We start from the raw sequence: 16204 nt of genomic DNA on the forward strand, positions 1-16204 counted from the left end.
GTGCTCTCAGTTTCATCCAGGCAGCAGAGCCTGGACCATTCACTTTTTCCTCCATTCACTCTTCGGTCCTCGTCCGGCACTTCTAGACCCTGGGGATGCAATTACAGGCAGTTCCTGGTCTCCAGGGGCCCACAGTCTGGTGTGGGATACAGGCTTGCAAACTAGTGCTAATGGCTGAGAATAACTGAGAGAGGGCCCAAGCGTGGGAGCAGCTCACCACCCCGCCCCCCCCGGGAGAGGGGGCTGGGAGGAACTTTCCAGCAGAGCCAGTGTCTGAGCCAACTCTGAAAAGACAAGAAGAAGAAGATGAGAGAGGTCACTAAGCACAAGATGGGAATGGCATTCCAGATAGACTACTGGGTGCCAGAGGCCAAGCACAGAGAACCCCTTCCAGAGGTGGGGAGTGAGGGGTTTGAAGCATGGACCTAGAGCAGACTCCTGGGCTGGAACCCCAGCTCTGCCACTTCCTAGCTGTATGGCCACAGGCAAGTTATTTAATCTCTTTGTTCCTTAGTTTCCTCACCTATAAAATGGGGATAATGCTACTACTAATTTTAATGAGGTTCAATGAGTTTAAATTTGTAAAATGCTTAGAACAGTGCCTGGCACAAAGCACGTTATGTGTCTGTCAAATAAAATGTAAGAAAGTATGGAAGTGGAGAGGCCAGTTGTGTCCAGGCCAAGGGCTTTGCGTTGTGCTCACCGGACACTGGAAGGCCAGTTGGGTCGGTGGGCGCTCTGGAACGACCTGTGGTGCCGGTGGCAGGATGGCTTGAAGGGGAGACCCTAAAGGAATGAGCCTGTCATTCCACAAACATTTCTCCCAGGCTTTGCAGGAGCCAGACCATGAGACAGGGACTCGGGACACCAAGGAGCTCAGACCAGGGGCTTGGCCCCAGCCCCCAAGCATCTGAGTCACCCTTCCTCTCCCCTCCTTGCCCACACCCCTCATGTTGCCATGTCCCGCTGTCCAGGCTTCATAAGGAAAGCCATGGAGAGCGGGAGTGGGCAGTGGCACCCAGCCCTGACAGGGGTCTCTGCTGGTCACTCTTCGGGTCCTCTGGAGAGGAGAGGAAGATAGCTGCTGGAACAAAGGCTGTTGCCATCCCCTTGTGCCCAACAAAGAGAAGTGGCCTGGGCCGGCCTGGGCCTTGTGGTCAGCCCTTGGGTGCGGTACCTGAGGCAGAGGAAGCCCTTTTCTTCCCTCATGGCTCTCGCCCCTCCCCCACGGAATTCCCTTTTCCTTCCTCCTGAGCCGATTGGTGGTAAACACTGGACTCCCTGCCAGGCGCTGTGCTCGCCAGGCCGCCCCCCCACAACGTACAGCCCCTGGGCCCTGGCCCCCAGCAGCTTGTGGCCTGGTGGCCAGTGGGGTTGGGAGAGAAACAAGGCATATGGATTTGAAAGAATGAGGGCTCCAGGGGTCCAGAGGCAGAGAAGAAGCCGAATAATTAGTGTGAGGTGACCGGTGGGAGTGGTACCTTCTTGGCTGGGCAGCTGTGAGCAGGGGGGAAGGGGCCGGTATTCCAGGCAGAAGGTGGGCTGTGCGCGGCCAGAGTGCAGGACAGAGGAGAGGATGGCTGGGTTAGAACCCGGTTTTTGTCAGCATAGGAGGCTGAGTTACTGCCGCACGGAAACCACATTTGCCAGGCCAGAGGATTTGGAGTTCCTTCTGAACTAGTGGTTCCCAAAGTCCTGGGGGTGCCCTCGACCCTTGCAGAGGGTTGGCACTATCAACACTATTTGCAGAATTGTACTTTCAGAGCTGCCCTGGCTCATGCCCTTTTCACCACGTTAACAGTCGTACCCACGCCGCAGAGGCAAGGGTGGAGTGAAACAGCTTGGAACTTGGGCACAAACCGAGGCAGTGGCCCCAACGCAGACTGGAAGCCGTTGTATGCCTCCCGCTCACGACAGCAAGATGCAACAAAAAGTATTAACTTTACAAAGTCCAAATCCTCGAGTCTACCTCTTTCCACATATTCTGTGTGGAGGAGGCAGTTTTGCTGCAATCCGGACTGTGACGGTTGTCTTGAAAAGCAGGTTTGGGGTTTTTTTAAGATTTTTTTTTTTTTTTTTTTTTTTTTGACAGACAGAGATCACAAGTAGGCAGAGAGGCAGGCAGAGAGAGGGGGAAGCAGGCTCCCTGCTGAGCAGAGAGCCAATGCGGGCCTCAATCCCAGGTGATCGTGACCTGGGTGATCGTGACCTGAGCCAAAGGCAGAGGCTTTAACCCACTGAGCCACCCAGGCGCCCCTTGAAAAGCAGCTTTGTAGCTGAGTTGCAAGCTGTGCGAGTTAACATGTTTTAAGGAATACCATTTTAACATGAAAGAACACCTGACAGACAGAAGTCTTCAGACTTGGGTATCTGGCAGACATTTTCTCAGAAATGAATGAAGTGAGCTTGCCACTTCAAAACCAGTATCAGTATTTGTTGCTAATGGTAAACTTTGAGCCTTAGAAAAGCAAAAATTAGAATTTTAGAAACCTTGTATCCACTGTCTAGGGCCTGACAGCTTCCCAGGACTTTAAGGACTTTTCTGAGGAGACCAGTGGTGATGTTAGCAAGTGTGAGTTCTTGATTTTGTATAAGGAAATGTGTCAACATTTGGCAGATCTGCATAACTCACTAAAATATATTTTCCAATGCTCGATGTTACAGAATTCAGAATACAAGAGTGAAAAGTTCATTGATGGGGCGCCTGAGTGGCTCAGTGGGTTAAAGCCTCTGCCTTCAGCCCAGGTCATGATCTCAGGGTCCTGGGATGGAGCCCCGTATCAGGCTCTCTGCTCAGTAGGGAGCCTGCTTCCCTTCCTCTCTCTCTGCCTGCCTCTCTGCCTACTTGTGATCTCTGTCTGTCAAATGAATAGATAAAATCTTAAAAAAAAAAAAAAAGTTCATTGATACAGTTTCAGACTCCACATAGCCACTAACCTTTAAGAAACGACCACTTGTCATATTGTGATATAGTGGCAAAGAAGAACATCCATCACTGCCTGAAAAGCCCATTAAAATACTTATCTTCTAATGACATGTCAGAGGGAGGCAGAATTTTCTTCACATGCTCTACTGAAACGTATCACAACAGACTGGCTGCAGAGGCAGTTGGGGAATCCAGCTGTTTTCTATTAAACCAGAAATTAAAGAGATTTGCAAAAATTAAAACAATGACACTCCTCTAGCTATTTTTTTTTAAGAAAATACAGTTTGTGTTTTAAAAGAAAAGTATGTGTTATTTATGTTAACACATAATGAGCTTATTGGGGGGTTTTGATTTTGTTTTTATTTTTGTTTTAAGATTTTATTTAGTTATTTGAGAGAGAAGCACACAGAGAGAACACAAGCAGGGGGACAGGGAGAAGCAGGCTCCCCGCTGAGCAGGGAACCCGACAGGAGGCACGATCCCAGGACCTTGCCATCATGACCTGACCCAAAGGCAGGCACTTAACAGACTGAGGTACCCAGGAGTTTATTGTTTTTAGATGAGTCCATATATTTTAAATCTCTCTGTTTTAATTTCTTTTTATTTTATTTATTTATTTGACAGAGAGACAGCAAGAACAGGAGCACAAACAGAGGGAGTGGGAGAGGGAGAAAGAAGTAGGCTTCCCACTGAGCAGGGAGCCCGATGGGGGCTCCATCCTGACCTGAGCCAAGGCAGAAGGCAGCTTCTTAACAACTGAGCCACCCAGGCGCCCCCTCAGTTTTAATTACTAATATGGTAAAGAGCAGTAGCTCTAACCCCCGTAAACAAAATCTTTTGGGGATCGTCAGTAATTTTAAAGAGTGTCAAGGGGTGGTGGATGTGTGAGGGCTGCCACTCTCGACCCTAGAGAGCCAGGAGTGTAAGCTGGAGAGGGGTGGCATTCTGGACAGTGTGAGTGTGACATGGCCTCTCCGGGACATGAGCAGGGCAGCTCTGGCAGGCCCCCTTGGCAGGGCCGGGAGACCTGGGTTGATCAGCCCCAGGTTAGCCACTTCTGAGCTCGGACAGCCCCGGGCCTCCGGGAGCATCAGGTGGCCCTGTTGATTTAGCTGGGACCATAATGCCACCCGCGCGGGAGAATCATAAGCGTCCTGTCTGATAATGCTTATGAAAACATGCTTTGTAAGTTGTGAAAGCCTCGACACATATGTTTTTGTGGTTATTCTGATGGGCACCAGTGATTAGCTGTCTCATATTCTTGCTCCAGACTCCAGAACACCTATCCAGTGGGTATGAGAGGACATACGGTGGCCAGAGGGGGCACGACCCACCCCCCACTTCTGCTTCCCCAAACCTCCAGGAGCTAAGGCAGGGGCTGTGTGTGCTCTGCCGGGTGCCAGGTGGAGGGGAGGCCGATGGGCTATTGCTCAGCCTGGCTCTGGGAACTTTGGGAAGAGAAGCCAGGAGGCAGGACTGATATGTGTGTGCCCGCCCGCCCACCGGCCGCCTGCTTGCTGCAGGGCCTGGAGCCACCGCTGGGAGAGGAAGTGCAGTTGGTTACCAATGGGGTTATTTTCATAACGGCTGCTCAGGCAGGGGGGAGGAGGGTGGCGAGGGGGAGGGGGCAGAGCAGCAGCCACAGCGCTGGCTCTCCAAACTAGGACTTGCTCAGCCAGAGGCCAGCAGCCTGGAGCTGGAGCCAGAGCTGGGGCTCGCCTGCCCAAGGGACCCCAGGGCCCCACCCGCTCGGCCACTTCGTGCCTGCCACCCTGCCTTCTAGATCAGGTCAAAGGGGACTCCTCCCCATCCCTCCTCCCCAACCCTTCCTTGCCTTCTGCTTCCTCCTTCCTGTATCTGTCAGGGTGGGTCCGGGGAGGAAGGGATCTGGGTGGGTCCACGCACCAGCACTCCTGGATGAAGCTCTGAAGCTGACGGAAAAGGGGAGGGAAGGGAAAGGAAAGGGTGGGCTGGGCTCCTGCGCCCACCAGACCCTGTGGAGGTAAACATTACGGCCTGCCTGCTGCCCTTCTTGTGCAGCGCTGGCCCACCTGCTCCCCGCTGTGTATTTTTGTTTTGTTTTGTTTTGTTGCGAGCAGGCTCCTCTCAGCAAGTAAAGACCTTCAGAGAAGGAGACCCTGTCTCAGCAGGCTCCAGGCTGCGCTCCCTTCCCACTGTCCCCACCTCCTTCCCTCTGACCTTCGGGCTGTGGGAGCAGAGCAGCCAGAGGTGGCTTCTGACCAGTATCCCCCTGGGGAGGCCACTCCAGGCCCTTGCTCTGGGGCTGCTGGAAATGGGGCCATTGTGCGCCATTCCCAGCCTTCCCTGAGGGGAGGAGCCTGAGGGAGTGAGAACCCCGGCCGCATCCCTCGGGGTATCCTGTGTGAGCACCTCTGGGGGCCGGGCCTGGTGCAAGGGGCAGAGGACATGTCACAGCTGAGCAGATCCCCAGGTGACTCTGGCTGTCAGGCTCTATTCTTCATGTGGTGGGTGGTGACCACCCTGGGTTCCCCTACTTCCCTTTCTGGGTTTCCACTTTGGCCACGGGCAGAGACAAACCCCAGGAGATGGCATGATCCACAGGCCCTTGTGTCTGCTGCCGGTGTAGGCCCTGCCCTCTGCCAGGTATCACCAGGTACTTTATCGGAACCTCCCTTACACCAGCCTTCGGAACTAGGTTGGTACCCCCATTTTGCAGAGGAGAAAGTTGAGGGTCAGAAAGGCTAGTTGATCCATGGCCGGGAAAGCAATGGCAGATTAGGATTCCAAAGCCCTTGGGCTTTTCCACTTGAGACTAACATAGGGTATGCGAGAGTCTGGGCTGGGAGGTAGAGAGTCTGGTTCTTTCTAGCCAGTAGCCAGCGAAGCTAGGGCACACATGCCTGCTCACCCCCTGGCAGGTGCCTGTAGACACACTGGGGGCTGTTCATCCAGGTCACATGGCCGATGCCACCATGGGCGTCTCTCCTGTAGCATCCTTTGTCCTCCCTCCCTAGGCTCTCAGCAGCCAGCTGGAGGTTCATGGAGCCTTTGAGTCCTTTCCCATCCTGTCCCCTTTGGGTGTGACAGGCTTCTCTCAGGTCCCCCACGAGAAGGCTGGGGGGTAGACGTTGTGCTCGGCTCTTGGTGTCAGAACACTGTGGGGCCTCCTGCAGTGACCTCCCCACGTAACGCATGGGACAATGGAGATGGGAGAGCACGCTGTGTGAAAATACCACCGCTCAGGGCCGTGCTGTGGGGAAGGGCTGGAACAGGCCTGAGGCCAGCCAGGGCTTCTTATTGGACCTACAAGAAGCCTCAGCAGAGATCGGAAGTCTGGTATCAGGCTGTTGCTGACCAGAGGACAGAGGTTTCTATGGAGACCAGAGGAGCAGGAAGCATGGGGCCTGGGAGGGAGGGGGCACTGGGAGCACAGAGGCATGGGTGCCTTGCTGGACAGCTTCTCATAAAAGATTAATTCAGCCAGTCTCACAGCCTCCTTGGACAAACAAGGAAACTGAGGCCCGTGTGGGGACGGTCACCCAACAGTGGCCTGGCCTAGCCTGCCTTGCTCCCCACTCATAGGGACCGTGCTGCCAGGCAGCCGATGAGGCCCCAGGACGGTTGCACTTGGGGCTGCCCAGCAGCGTGTGGGCCAGAGCGCCATGGGAGCGCCTGTCGGCTGCCGCCCTATCATGAGGCGGCCTCCGCCCCGGGCCCCTCTTGTCAGTTTGGGTCTGGGACAGCAGGCAGGGCCCAGACCTCATCGCTGTTCAGAGTGCCCACAGCACCTCCCCCCTACTGACTGTGGCCTTTTGTTTTCTGGGTGACACTAGCATCAGGCGGTGTGTCCGGGTGACTAATCTCCTCCAGGCTGGGCAGCTGTCACAGGGCGGCCTGACCAGACGGCTGGGGAAAGCTGACACCCTGGGGGAGTGCTGGCAAGTCAGTGCCCAGGCAGCAGTGAGCAGCCAGGCCTCCAGGCTTCTCTCCCTGGGTGCTGAACAGACTGGAGTCAGGCAGCCCTGGGTTTGGGTCCTGGTCTTGCCGCTTACCGGCCTTGTGACCTGGGCCACATGCTGTACCTGTCCAGGCCTCACAGGGTTGTGCTGGGGATCAAGTGTGACGGTAAATGAAAGTACTTAGCTCAGGGCCGTTCCACTGTAGGTCTTCTGTCAGTGGGGCTGTTATTGCTCTTACTAGGGCTTCCCCACTCAGCCCCAGCCCTGTAGCCCAAAAGGAAGGAGCCTATTCTCCACCGCCGCTCCGGGGTACAGGCTTTGCCTTCACGCAGACTTGGGTTCCATCACTGGCTCCCCATTGACTCGCTATGGACTTCAGGCATGTTACCACCTTGTGCCTCAGTTTCCCATCAAGAACATGGCAGGATTCAGACCTATTCTTCCGCTTCGCTCTGGCTTATAAAATGACACGTGTGTTTGTGAAGGGCTTAGCAGAGTGCTTGGCACCTGGTGAGCTCAATAAACGTTCGCTGTGATGATGCTGATTGCATTAGGAAGCCGGGAGCTCTCTGCCCACGCCCGTCCTCTTGCCCGCCCAGCTTAACTCCTGCCCTTCTCCCTGTCCCCTGCAGAGGCGGGGGCCTGTAACAGGCAGTCTCCAACCCTGCTTCCCCACGCGCCCTGCCTCCCCACACCTTGGCTCTGAATACCTCCCTGAATACCCCCGCACCCATCCAGGGCTTTAGCCTGGCGTTGTTCCCCCAGACTCACAGGGCTGTGAGTGGGCGGTGGGAGAAACAGCCAGTAGACGCACAGCCCGGGCCTGAGTCCTCGAGCCTAGCCTAGCGTCGACCCGTTTGTCCAAGGCTTGCACCAGCCGTGCCTGACTTTTGCCGGGCCCTCAGCAGGCAGACGTGTTTCTCTTGTAGGGCCTAGGCAGGTGTCCCATGACTGTGGCTCAGACCTCTCTGTGGCTGCAAGGGCCCAGGAGACCACCCGATGGCGGGGCACAGGCATCCCTGGGCATTCTGAAGGTATTCCTGTCCTCTTCCCCTACCCAAGGCTACTGGGCTTCCTGCCCTTCCCCCACCGTTCAGAAGTGAGGGTGCAGGAATCCAGCAGCCTGTGAAGAAGGGGCAGCCAGGAGTAGATGAGCTTGCAAAGGAAGCTGGGCCCGTGTTCAGCACAGGTCAAGGGAGGATGGTTTGAGGAAGGACCATCCTGTGGGTCCTGCCTCCCTCAGGAGGGAGCTCTGGGCGGAGCATTGGAGCTTCTAGCATTGGGCCTGAAGGGTTTGCAGACCTCACCCGGCCTTCCACACAAGGAAGATGAGGGAGATGCGTACTAGGCCTCTGCAGCGCAGTAAGACAGAGCAGTCTAGAACAGGAAAGTTCTTTCTCGGAGCCCCTCAGAGCTAGATAGAGATGCACAGCCAGAGCCCTTTCCTCTTGGCTCGGGCTTCTCATTGCTCCCCATATAGGGTGCCCCTGCATGAGGCCTGGAGTGGCTCTCCCCTGGTCTCGAGGGCCTTGGTCCCCAGGGCCCTTTGGTCCCTAAGTCACATCCTCTCCGCGTCGAGTACCCTCTCAGCCTGACCCCACGACTTGCGCCTGAGAGAGTCTTCTTTTCAGAGAGCCTCATTTTATTATCATAGCTTAGTTTGTGCCATATCCTGGGAGGGGACGCCTAAACCCGGGCTGCCCTGAGTCGGTAGCCAAACAAAGGCCCAAAGAGAGGGAAAGAAAAGGCTTGTCCTTGGCCCCTCAGTCTGAGGAGGCCAACTGCAACCTGGGACCCAGGACTGCGGGCTTCCAGCTTCCTTTTTTCTTTTCCATCAGCTTCAGGCTAGGGAGCCAAAGGCCAGGGCTTTGTGGTGTATGGTGCCTGGACGGGGAGCCTCATGGGGAGCCGGAAGCCCTTCCCCCATAACTCCTGGGGCGGCATAGGGTATAACTGGGGAGCGTGTTAGTGCTTCCCCCCATGGTAAAGATGGGCCCCCTGAGGATTCCGTGGTACCATCAGACACCATGTTGATGGAGGTCAGAGGCCGTGGACCCTCCCCCTTCCTCCCTGTGTCCCTTGTCCACTCAAAGGGCAGAGGCTGTGGCTGGGCTCCTGGGCGCAGGGCAGGCCCCAGCCTGGCACAGCCCCTGATGCTCCCGGTCTCTGCCCCACAGCTGTCTGTCTGCCCCTGCCATGGAGACCTTCTTTAGGACACGCTTCCAGCGGAAGGTGCCTGGCCCTGGGGAGGGCCAGCGGCGGCTCAGCGGCGTGGGGCTGCCCACAGGCAAGGCCCGACGCCGCTCCCCCGCCGGGCAGGCGTCCTCCTCACTGGCACAGCGGCGCCGCTCCAGCGCACAGCTCCAGGGCTGCCTCCTGAGCTGTGGGGGGGGCGCCCGGGTTCCCAGCCGCCGGCGCTCCAGCACCGTGCCCCCTGCCTGCAACCCCCGCTTCATCGTGGATGAGGGGCCCACCCTGCAGCCTGCCGCGGCCGGGCCCCAGCTTCTGGGCACACGCCTGCTGTTGGCAGGGCTCGTAGGCATGAGCGGGGAGGAAGATGTGGCCATTGCGGCACCGAGTGCTACCCAGCCAGGCACCAGGAGACTGGGGCCCTCCTCACACCAGGGCACCCTCGCGCCCATGCTTCGCTGCCTGCGCCGGCGCCGGGCCTCCTCCCACCTGCTCCCGGCTGATGCGGTGTATGACCGTGCCCTGTGGGGCCTGCACGGCTACTATCGGCGCCTCAGCCAGCAGCGGTCTCCAGGCCAGCATCTCAGCGCGGGGGGCCGAAGAGCCTCGGGCACCCCCGCTGGTGCGCCGATGCCCGCCTGTGTGCGCCCGCTGTCCCGCAGGCGTCAGGTGGCCCTGCGGCGCAAGTCGGCAGGACCCCAGGCCTGGAGTGCCCTGCTTGCGTAGGTATAGCTGCGGCCGGCAGGGCGAGTGTGCTGACCCCCGAGGGGGCTGGCCTGCAGGAAGGACCTCCAGGCTTGGCGTGGTGCGAGGGCGCCCCCTCTCTGGGGAATAGCTCCAGACAGTGCCTGGAAGCCAGCGCACCCCACAGGGGCTGTGAGGAGGGCTGGTTTTCCTGGAGAGAACCTATCAGAGTCCTGGGCTGCCGTGGGGCGTCCCCTATCTTCCTCGTCTCCATCCCTGGCTGGGCCAGGGGTTGAAGTCGCAGCAAGGACAGACACCCCAGGTGGGGGTGGGGAAGAAGCAGAGTTTCCAGGCGCTCAGCTGGCCTCAGCGATCTCCTCCTCTGTAGGAAAGCCATCACCAAGTCAGGCCTCCAGCACCTGGCACCCCCTCCTCCCACTCCTGGAGCCCCATGCGGTGAGCCGGAGCGGCAGATTCGGAGCACTGTGGACTGGAGCGTGAGTGGCAGGGTGCTGGGAGAGAGGGACAGGAGGGTGCCAGCCCCTGCTGGGCTTGGGGGCAGCTGCAAGAGGAGCCTGTGGGCCTTTGCGGCCAGGGCCGACCTGCTGGGGTGGCCACATTTGAGCCAAGCCCTCAAGAGCAGGGATAGTGGGAAGAGCGCCCGGCTGGCTCCGCTGGTGGATCTTGTGGCTCTTGATCTCGGGGGTTGTGAGTTTGAGCCCCACGTCGGGTGTAGAGATTACTTAAGACTTTTTTTTTTAACCTTCAAAAAAAGAAAAGTAAGGACAGTGGGGAAACAGGATGGAGCAAAGTAGATTGTGGTGGCCGGAGGAGGTTTGTCTTGGGAGGATGGTGAGTCGGTAGGGCAGGGCGGGGACTGACTGATGGGCCGGGTAGCGGGTTTGCGCTGAGCACGCTCATCTCGTGGTCTAGGAGTCCGCGACGTATGGGGAACACATCTGGTTCGAGACCAACGTGTCGGGGGACTTCTGCTATGTTGGGGAGCAGTACTGTGTAGCTAAGATGCTGGTGAGTGAGCTCTGGGTGGCAGGCTGCCCCCTGCTGGTGGGGCGCGTCTAGAAGCCCTGGGTGGACCTCTGTGGGCCTGGCAGTGGTAGCCCTTGGAAGGGAAGGTGGCAACAAGACAGTCACCTGCGCGCCCCTGCTGAGGGCTGCCCAAGGACGGCAGGACGAATGGGGGCTCTGCTCTGAGGCCAGAACTGGGATGTCCCAGTGAGCAGAGGGCAGCCGTGCTGGGGCACATGTAAGGCTCTCTCTTCCCGCCCTGGGGCAGAGTTCTGGACGGAGTTACTTGGTGCCTCAGGGCCCTCTCTTCATTTTCTGCAGCAGAAATCAGTGTCCCGGAGAAAGTGTGCAGCCTGCAAGATCGTGGTGCACACCCCCTGCATCGAACAGCTGGAGAAGGTGAGGACCGGGTCTCAGCCCCTCCCGCCCCTCCCGCCCCTCCCGCCCCTCCCTTGGGTGCCCAAGGCCTCTCAGAGTGCACACGTGTGCGTCTCCACACGCATGTTCACGTGACAAGCCTTGCCTGCCAGGAATGTCCCAGCCCGCGTGGTGGGAAGAGCCAAAGACCCCGGAGCTGGAATGCCCGCTCTTGAATCTTGTCTCCCTGCTTTGTATCCACCCTGTCCCCTCTGCCCTAAACAAACCTAGCACAGAGTGGGGCTCACTTTTACTCAGTGGGATGAACGAATGAGTGACAGCCAGGACACCATTTTACCTGTGCCTAAGTTCACATGTAGAAAGGGCTGTTGTCTTGCTGCAGCTTGGCTCTGTCTGCCCTAAGGACTATTGTCCACAGTGTATCGACAGCTGGTGGCACGTGTGGGCCCTTGGTTTCCAAAGGGAAGTAGAGGCAGCACTGGGGAGGCAGGTCCGGACAGAGGGTGCGAGGGCTCCCCAGGCAGCAGAAACCCCAGCAGCACATGGGAAAGCCTGTAGGATAAGAACAACATGAACACGGCTAATGTGGGCCACTTGCCCCTGCCCCTGACTCCTAGAGTGAGGTTTCCCCGTTAACTATGCTAAGGCTAAAGCAGGGACAGTTGGGAAAAGAGAAACAAACATAGCCCTGAGCGGTCCAGAGCCCAAGGTGGAAACCAAAGCAGTTTCCAGGAATGAGCTAATGGTCTCCAGGAAGCAGCCCGCACAAGTCTGCAGGCAAGGAGCAGGGTGCCTGCGCGAGCCTCGGCCGCGAGCGCTGGAGGACAAGGAAAAATCTGGGAGGAGTAAACCATGCTGCCTTTTAGTGGGGGAGGTGGGCATAAAACTCCCGATGTCCCCCATCCCTAGGTAATAAAGGAGAAAGGAAAGGTCCTTCTAACTAGTGGAGAGGAGGCAGGGGGTGCAGGAGGGCTTCTGAGAAGAGATGTCTCATATTATGAGGGCTCCCAGGATGATTTGGAGCTATCCCTGCCTTGCGAGGATGACTCTGGGTGACACTTTCCTGGAGGAGGTGACTAGATGCCTGACCCCCTGAAAAGAGGTTCTGACATTTGGGGGGTCGTTGCAATGTTTCACAGATAAATTTCCGCTGTAAGCCGTCTTTCCGTGAATCAGGCTCCAGGAATATCCGTGAGGTGAGTGCCCAGGGTAGTCCCTGGTAAGGAGGCCCCAAGTTTCCTGAGTGGACTTTCCAGCGTCTCCAGAGTGCCACTGGGGGACTCAGCCCCTTTGAAGCTACTCTGGGGCCCAGGGAGGTGCAGGGCTGAGGCTCAGAGAGGGTCTTGATGGGGAAGGTGTGGCTGGCCCCGCCTGCAGAGAGGGGGAGGCACCGCCTGCCTCATGCGCCTCCTTGCTCTTCTGCCCCGACCTTGAGGCCATGGAGAGAAGTCTCCAGCCACTCTCCCCTCACGCACGCTTCAGAGAGCTTCCTGCTGCAGCCCCATACCTCACTAGCGTGTTGGGGGTGCCGGCCACACTCAGGCCTCGCGCCTCTCCACCCCTCACTCCAGTGATGCTCTCTTTTCCTCCACCAGCCAACCTTTGTGCGGCACCACTGGGTACACCGGCGACGCCAGGATGGCAAGTGTCGGCACTGTGGGAAGGTGAGGCTCTGCCCGGGGAGGTGGGCCGGCCCGCAGCCCCCCGGACCTGACCCCTGCAGCCCCTGAGCCTCAGGCCATGTGTCCAGTGTGACCCACCCGTTGCTGATGGTATCCCGTGCGTGCAGAGTCCTGGGGCTCACTCCCAGCCTGGCCGAGGGCCCCAGTCAGTCCCAGAACACCCAGGTCTCTGGACGGAGCAGGAGAGCAGGGAAGAAAGCGAGTTTCTGGCGCAGTGTATCTGGACTGCCCGGAAGCCGTGCGAGCGCCCTCTGAGAATTGTGTAGACAGCCTCATTTGGTGACTGAGCACAGTATGTGTTGAGCCCCTGTTGGGTGCTGAGCCCCAAGTCGGGTTATGAGGTCCCTGCCTTCCTGGAGGAGGATGTGGCTGAAGACAGACTCTGTGGGCAGTCTTCCTGAGCCCAGTCCACAGTGTGGCGGTCACTTACTCATCATCTGCTTCTGCTGTTTCCCTCAGTAAGCGTAGGCTGTAGGAGGTCTCGGGGCCTCGCTCCTGTTTCCTCTGCTCACTTCAGTGCCGCGCACAGGGCCCGGCACACAGCAGGCCCTCAGTAAATGTCCATGGAATGAACAAGGCAATGAATGTGGCAGGTGCTGTTAAGAAGTGTGAAGCCCTCTAAGCATATACTGGGGGGCCTCGGGGTCAGCAGGGGGGGGTTCCCACTGGCAGGAGTTAGCTGTGACCCCTTCTAGCAGATTGGGTGTGGGCACCCAGCTCCTTGGAGTTAACTTCAGAGAATTGCAGGCCTCCCTGCTCTGGAAGCTTATTCGACAATTGTTTTAATTTTAAAGAATGGGCTCAACTTCCCTGGGTGGAGTGTGTTGGCCACAGAAGAGGGGCTGGGCCTGCTGCTCTGGGCCTGGCCACTGGTGCCCCAACTACCCTCTCCACCCTAGGGCTTCCAGCAGAAGTTCACCTTCCATAGCAAGGAGATTGTGGCCATCAGTTGCTCCTGGTGCAAGCAGGCTGTGAGTGGTGCTCGCCCAGCCCCCGGAGGCTGTTCCCTGGGCGGCACTGGGTGGGGGCCCCCCCAGCTGTCAGCTCAGGCCCAGCTCAGTTGCACCCTCCCCACCCCACCCCCCAGTACCACAGCAAGGTGTCCTGCTTCATGCTGCAACAGATCGAGGAGCCGTGCTCCCTGGGTGTGCACGCTGCTGTGGTCATCCCACCCACCTGGATCCTCCGCGCCCGCAGGCCACAGGTGAGTCCTGCCTGCACCCGGGACACGCCCGCACCCGGGACACCACCTCCACACGTGGGCACTGCCAGCCGCCCCCACCCACCTGCCTGTCCCCAATGCCCCTGCTTCCCTTCCAGAATACCCTCAAGGCAAGCAAGAAGAAAAAGAGAGCATCCTTCAAGAGGAAATCTAGCAAGAAAGGGCCAGAGGTTGGTCCTGGGGCTGACTGGGCCTGTTTCTTGAAGTACTGAGCTCCCTGGGCCAGTGCAGCCACTGGTGGGCTCTGGGCCCTGGAGGAGGGTGGGAGGCCGGATCCAAGGTGCCTTTCTGTGGCCAGGCCCACCTTAAGGTCTGCCCGGGCGGCAGAACGGGAGGGGGCACTGCCAAGAACGGGGGTGAGGTCTGCCAAACTGGGGTAGAGTCTTACAGTCTCTCTGTCTCCAAGGAGGGCCGCTGGAGACCCTTCATCATCAGGCCCACCCCCTCTCCCCTCATGAAGCCCCTGCTGGTGTTTGTGAACCCCAAGAGTGGGGGCAACCAGGTACGCATGGCTGCCCTGCTCCGCTCCATGGAGAGCCTGCAGGGGAGGAGTGGGCTCAGGCTCCGCACCCCTCCTCACCACCCCCTCCTCACCCCTGCCCCCATCCCCAGCAGCTGCTCCCAGGTCCCATTGCAGCTTCTGCCCCATCCCTGTGACCCAGAGACAGGAGCCTGTCTCCACCCCTTGGCCCTACTGGGCCTGGTTCCTATAGCGTCCTTCTCGGGTGCTGCTCTCCACTGCGGCCAGCAGGCCCTGACTGACTCTCCTGGTCCCCTGCAGGGCGCTAAGATCATCCAGTCCTTCCTGTGGTATCTCAACCCCCGACAAGTGTTTGACCTGAGCCAGGGAGGCCCCAAGGAGGCGTAAGTGCTTGCTGCGGCCCTGTGGAGATGGTGGGGAGGGCTTGCCCGGCACAGGGGCTCAGGCCCACACACCTTGACCCTGTTCCGTCCTCTGGCTCCAGGCTGGAGATGTACCGCAAAGTGCACAACCTACGGATCCTGGCGTGTGGAGGTGACGGCACGGTGAGTCCTGTGGCCGCTCCTCGGGCTGCTCAGGCGAGGAGCCGAAGCCTGGACCACACGGGTCTGACCCGGCCTCTTCTGCTCTGCCCCTCTCCCTCCAGGTCGGCTGGATCCTCTCCACTCTGGACCAGCTGCGCTTAAAGCCCCCGCCACCTGTTGCCATTCTGCCCCTGGGCACTGGCAATGACTTGGCCCGTACCCTCAACTGGGGTGGGGTAAGAGCCCACAGGCGGGGAGCGGGGCGGGGGTGGGCTGTGCGGCTGGGGGGCCCTCTCCCCTGGAGAGGTTCAGTTTCTGCCTTGTCCCACCAGGGCTACACGGATGAGCCCGTGTCCAAGATCCTCTCCCACGTGGAGGAGGGCAACGTGGTACAGCTAGACCGCTGGGACCTCCGCGCTGAGCCCAACCCCGACGCGGGGCCGGAGGAGCGCGACGAGGGCGCCACTGACCGGGTAGGCTGGCCAGGGCCCGTGTGGGGGCGGCCGCTGTGGGGGCAGCAGGGTAAGCGTTCTCCCCTACTTGCCAGCTCTGGGGCTTTGGACAAATCTCTTCATTCCCCTAGACTTTCATCCTCTCCTGGGCAATGGTAACAGCGGTACCCCCGCAAGCTAGCCATTATTCAGCTACTGGGCAGATAGTTCCTGAATATCCACCACATGCCAGGCTCCATGTTAAGCACCGAGAAAACAGAGTCCTCGTCCTCATGGAGCTCCTCCAGAATATGGCACTTTGGGAAGAAGTGTTGGGGGGTGGTTGGAAAGCCAGGGAAGAGAGTGCCTGCAGGGCCCCAGGCGTTTTATATACTGGGCACTTGAAGGAGCCCCATGGATGCTGGGAGCTGAGAGGGCAGACCCTGAGGCAGGCTGCAGGCTAGAGGGAAGAGCTGTTAACTGGGAAAAGCTTCCAGAACTGCATGGACCAAGCCAGCCTGGTGGCCCCTGGCCCTGAGCAAGCCAGAGCAAGGAGGTAGCTGTGAGGTCCAGCCCTCATGCTGGGCCCTTGACCTTTTTCCAGCTGCCCCTGGATGTCTTCAACAATTACTTCAGCCTGGGCTTTGATGCCCACGTCACCCTGGAGTTTCATGAGTCTCGAGGTGGGCATCCACTTGCTGGGAAGGCATCAGGAGGCT

The 16204-nt window shown here is 58.6% G+C and overlaps 1 protein-coding gene across 15 annotated transcripts in view; it reads left to right on the forward strand.

Moving 5' to 3' along the window:
* DGKZ (diacylglycerol kinase zeta) overlaps nucleotides 1–16204 on the forward strand; it is a 41874-nt gene that overhangs the window by 19819 nt on the left and 5851 nt on the right. For 5 of the 15 annotated variants that reach the window (XM_082747545.1, XM_082747548.1, XM_082747547.1 and 2 more), the window contains exons 2-15: nucleotides 10130–10238; nucleotides 10675–10770; nucleotides 11089–11166; nucleotides 12285–12341; nucleotides 12741–12809; nucleotides 13727–13798; nucleotides 13915–14031; nucleotides 14148–14219; nucleotides 14456–14551; nucleotides 14831–14913; nucleotides 15015–15075; nucleotides 15177–15290; nucleotides 15387–15527; nucleotides 16090–16168. In XM_082747545.1, the coding sequence (XP_082603671.1) occupies nucleotides 10130–10238; nucleotides 10675–10770; nucleotides 11089–11166; nucleotides 12285–12341; nucleotides 12741–12809; nucleotides 13727–13798; nucleotides 13915–14031; nucleotides 14148–14219; nucleotides 14456–14551; nucleotides 14831–14913; nucleotides 15015–15075; nucleotides 15177–15290; nucleotides 15387–15527; nucleotides 16090–16168 (1244 nt within the window). Of the gene's footprint in view, nucleotides 1–4524; nucleotides 4715–9044; nucleotides 9780–10129; nucleotides 10239–10674; nucleotides 10771–11088; nucleotides 11167–12284; nucleotides 12342–12740; nucleotides 12810–13726; nucleotides 13799–13914; nucleotides 14032–14147; nucleotides 14220–14455; nucleotides 14552–14830; nucleotides 14914–15014; nucleotides 15076–15176; nucleotides 15291–15386; nucleotides 15528–16089; nucleotides 16169–16204 lie in introns of those variants that run through there. The other 10 variants (XM_082747546.1, XM_082747536.1, XM_082747549.1 and 7 more) reach the window with 5 other exon arrangements.

The sequence above is a fragment of the Mustela nivalis genome (assembly GCF_964662115.1).
Source record: "Mustela nivalis genome assembly, chromosome: 9".
Classification (NCBI taxonomy): domain Eukaryota; kingdom Metazoa; phylum Chordata; class Mammalia; order Carnivora; family Mustelidae; genus Mustela; species Mustela nivalis.